The sequence below is a fragment of the Vulpes vulpes genome, chromosome 14, assembly GCF_048418805.1.
Source record: "Vulpes vulpes isolate BD-2025 chromosome 14, VulVul3, whole genome shotgun sequence".
In the NCBI taxonomy this organism is placed as follows: domain Eukaryota; kingdom Metazoa; phylum Chordata; class Mammalia; order Carnivora; family Canidae; genus Vulpes; species Vulpes vulpes.
In genome coordinates this window covers 14,847,127-14,851,218 of record NC_132793.1, presented here as the reverse complement: position 1 = coordinate 14,851,218, position 4,092 = coordinate 14,847,127, and the positions used below count along the sequence as shown (strand labels likewise).

Genomic DNA, 4,092 nt, shown 5'->3' with positions numbered 1-4,092 from the left:
TCCCCACTGTGGTATGTTTGATTTCATTTTCTTGACATTTGCTGAGACTTTTTAAAAAAATGTTCCATTTGCTTTTTTAAGAATGTATATTCTCCAGTAATTCATTTTGATACATGTCAGGGCTTGTTACTGTGTTGTTCAAATCTTCTAGATCCTTCCTGGGTTTGTTGTATTTTGTTTGTTTTGTCTTCCTACTCTATTGGTTACTGGGAAGTGTGTTAAAATTGTCTGCTGGTCAGTTATGCTTCTGGCAATGGCAGGCCAGTTGACTTGGGAACAATCCTTCCAAGAATGCAAAATGAGATCTCCTGGGGTTCTCCTGGCCCCATATTTGGATACTCCCAATTCTGTTTCCAGGGTAGGTTACCTCTGGGCTTTGAAGTGAGACACCCCAGAGCAAAGGCTCAGTGTGTTCCTTAGTGTACCCACTGGTTAAGAGTGTCCTATCTGCCTGGTGGCTCCAGAGTCTTTCTCAACTGCTTCTTTTTGTTAAATTGCTTAGCAGGAAACAGTTCATTGGTTTTGTCCTAAGGCAATCACCCCATGCTAGTCCAGAAGAACACTATGGACCTGTCCTCCTTCGACCATTTCAACTATCACTCTTTCTGCACAGTGCCCCTTTCCAACCCTATTCGCCACCAGATCTCCTATTTTAAGCACATCTCTGGCCCCTGACATATATGCATTTCAGGAAACTCAAGTACAGGGGCATGTAGAGAATGAGGTCTACACATCTATTTGTCATCAACCTGGTGAGAGGACTTGAGTAGGTTCAGCCACCTATTGTGCCTATTGGTTTTCGTTTGTTAATTTTAGCAAATAATACCTGCGTGTTGCAGGTTTAATGGATATAACGACAGAGACCAAAAAGGAAGAGTTGGCAAGTTCCAATATGCTGGGGCCATAGAGCTTAATGCCAAATTCATAATCCAATCTTGTCCATAACTTCATATGTTGGTTTGGGGACAGGAAGTAGGGAGGGAATCAACCTTTCATATCCTCAAGTTCCCTTTCTTCTCCCTCCACTCTATATTTAATACTGTCATGGAGGAAAATTAACTTTCATTTCAGTTGCCCCAATTCCTCCCTATCCTCCAAGTTTAGGACTAAGTATCTCTTCTTCCAGGAAACCTGATACTATGATGCACATAATGACCTCTCTGCATTTATATCTTATATCCCATTCATGCTTTTTTCCATGCCCCATCCTGGTTTCTGCTAGTTTGGATCATAAGACTTAACCCTTCCCTGGGCTGTATGCCAACAGAGAGTTAGTCATACCTCGACTCATGAGGAGTGGTTCTTCCCTCAAGTCTGGACACATTGTACACTCTCTATAACCTTCTAAAGTTTGTTTATTTTTTTAAGAGTATTTGCACTTGAAGATATTCTTGTAGTTTCCAAGTGATTGAGTAAACGATGCCAACAAATAAGGCATTGTTGGAGAGGAATGCTTAGAGAAGCCAATGGTATTTCCTATCCATTCTAGACCATGGGTGCTGTCACCTGTGAGATTGATTGTACTTCCCTGGATTAGTTCAAAGGGAGTCCACTTGTGGGAACCTACTAGAATCACAGGTCTGAAAAGAAAAGATAAGCTGCACAAGGAAAGTCTGGAGAACTCAGAGGGATGGTGCTTCCTGTAGCTATAAGAAGATCCCACATATAAGCATCTTTCCTCAGAGATGGTAGTCTATGAACAAAGAGAGTCCAGGAGTCTTGGCTAAGGAGTTCAGACTTCTGAATGGTGAGAGGGTAGAGAAATCCACTGGGAGGCAGGCGTTGGAAACTTAGGTACTAAATGGAGGGAGCTAAAGGTAGTGGTACTATAGAAGAAGAGACAGAGGTTCTGGGTTAATGCCACTGTTTATTTTTCAGGGAAAAGAGGCTGATATACAATGGTTCAGGGAAGAGGGTTGGCAAGTAGGAGAGACATTGCCCTGGGACCCATCCACTTCCCTCCCTGCCGTCTCCCAGCTGGGATAAGACGATGATACCACTGGACATCATGTAGATTAGCCTGACACCTTGTAGGTGTCTATAGGTCCTAATTCCAAATGGTGGTTGGGGGATACAAAGTAGTTACAGCCTTGGTTCTGGGTGTAGTGTCCTTATGAGTCTCTGAAAGAGAGAAGGGGTAGTAGGTATTCAGTGACCACACAGTTTGCTGAAACATATTTCTTTGAGAGTAACAGATCCTCCCAAACCCTGGGGGCAGGGATATTTAATGTGGTTTAGGGGATGCCCACACAAGGCTTCCCTTGGGATTTTTCGAGTCTAGTGAGCAAAGGGACATTAATGTTAGATCTCCTGAGTTTTGAATAAATCAGGCAGGGCTACAAGCAGACAATGGGGGCTTGGGCTGAGGGAAGGAGTGGGGATCCCCAGCTGGAATGGGTCCTGGGACTGAGGAGGTATAGTCTCTCTCTGTCTTTCCCCTACAATAGTGGTTCTATAGGTTTAACAACCGAGTGGCAAGAGGATGTGATTCTTAACCCTACCAATTTGTCGGATATTCAAGCAAATACTTCCACAGGCAGCAAAGCAGCATTCATACCCAACAGCACAGTCCCAGGAATATTGGCACTTTCTTTGGCACTCGTAGGAGGTAGGTGACCTCGAACAATCTCGCACTTTCGGTTTTGCTAAAACTGAGAAGGAATACATGAGCAGTGACTCGAAAAAGAAGAGTTTTTCTCACTATTATCAGCCCCTCTAAGGCCCCAGCACCACCTCCATAGGTTTCTCTTCTTCTTTTCTCTGCTCAGGGATCTGGGAGGCCTTTTCCATTCCAAGAGTCAAAATCCAGCTCCTACCCCCTAACAAACCCAGCAACCATGAGGCCACCTCCATGGAATTCAACATCACATGACCTGAGTCCTGATACCCAGTTCGCAGAACAAACAGACTCAAGAGATCTACTGGTCTCCTGCTCTCATTTTACAGAGTGAGAGGAACAGGGTCCCAGAGGGGAGGAAGAACCATCCCTTGCTTTTCCCTGTCTGGCTGAGACAACCCTCCAAACCTGGCTATTCCTCAGAAACCTTTGCCGGCCAGTATGGACCCACTCCTCTCCCCTCAATTCTGCTGATTTCAATTATTTTACCCCAGTCATTCCAAACTTCTCTTGGTCAATCACCCATTTCAGTTCTCTTCCCACACCCAGTGTTCTAAAATACTCAATTTGGTAAACAAAGGGCATATTTCAAGAGATAATTAGTCCCCCTTGCCCAATTTGGTGCTCATCCTTGGAACTCCTAAGTGGAGGACACCAATTCCTGGTGGTTCAAGCTAGGCATTCTCTATGCAGGCTTTGAATCCTGTGCAGCTTTCCACCACTACAGGTCCTCCTCAACAAAAACACCATAGTCCCCACACATACTGAACAACATCATTACTTGTCACATCAGGAGACCCTAAAACTTGAGAACTGCACATTCAGCTTTCCTCTGGTATCCTGGCTTAAAAAAGGAACCAAGAGTTTCACATATGCCAGTGCCTGGTCCCTTTTTTTTTCTAGCCCCTCTTCAGTTTGAAGCTCCACCAAAATACCTACTGATATGTGGACGATGAGTTACTTTCTTAGTTTTTTCTTTCATATTTCCTGTCACTGGCATGATGACCAGGCAGTAGAGTGTCACCAGCTGGAAAACCAACCACTTCATGATGTTAACTCTGGATGTCTGAATGTGAGCCTGGCAGCAGACCCAGTATTTTACCAGGTCCTGCAGGGGGTAGCGAAGGGCTTTGGGGTGTGGAGTTTGGAGAACATGTGACTGGTCTCTCACTGCCCCATCTGGTTCTGTCTCATCTTTTCTAGGCACCACTCCTTGGTTGGGCCCTGGTGTCTCCTGAGGTACTTCCTATTTCTTATGTTTTCTACTCTGCTCACTGCAGAAATGAATTCTTCATATTTAATCATTTCTATTTTAGAAATTTGAAAAATACAGAAGTACAAAGAAAATGAAGGAGATATAATCAGCTATCCAACCTAGATAGGTAATAGTGCCATTTGTTTTCATAGAAAGATAGCTTTAAAATTGTCCTTTCAATAAACAAAAATAATACGTCTTTACTGTTTGAGAGTTTTAG

At 43.8% G+C, this 4,092-nt stretch overlaps 1 protein-coding gene across 1 annotated transcript; it reads right to left on the bottom strand.

The window, feature by feature from the left end:
* Positions 1-2,047: 2,047 nt before the first annotated feature.
* LOC112919906 (protein WFDC11-like) lies at positions 2,048-3,665 on the bottom strand. The gene is made up of 3 exons (XM_025998389.1): positions 3,557-3,665; positions 2,502-2,651; positions 2,048-2,121 (listed from the first exon to the last, which is right to left on the bottom strand). Exons 1-3 carry the CDS (start codon positions 3,663-3,665, stop codon positions 2,048-2,050), a joined length of 333 nt encoding a protein of 110 aa, XP_025854174.1.
* Positions 3,666-4,092: the final 427 nt, after the last annotated feature.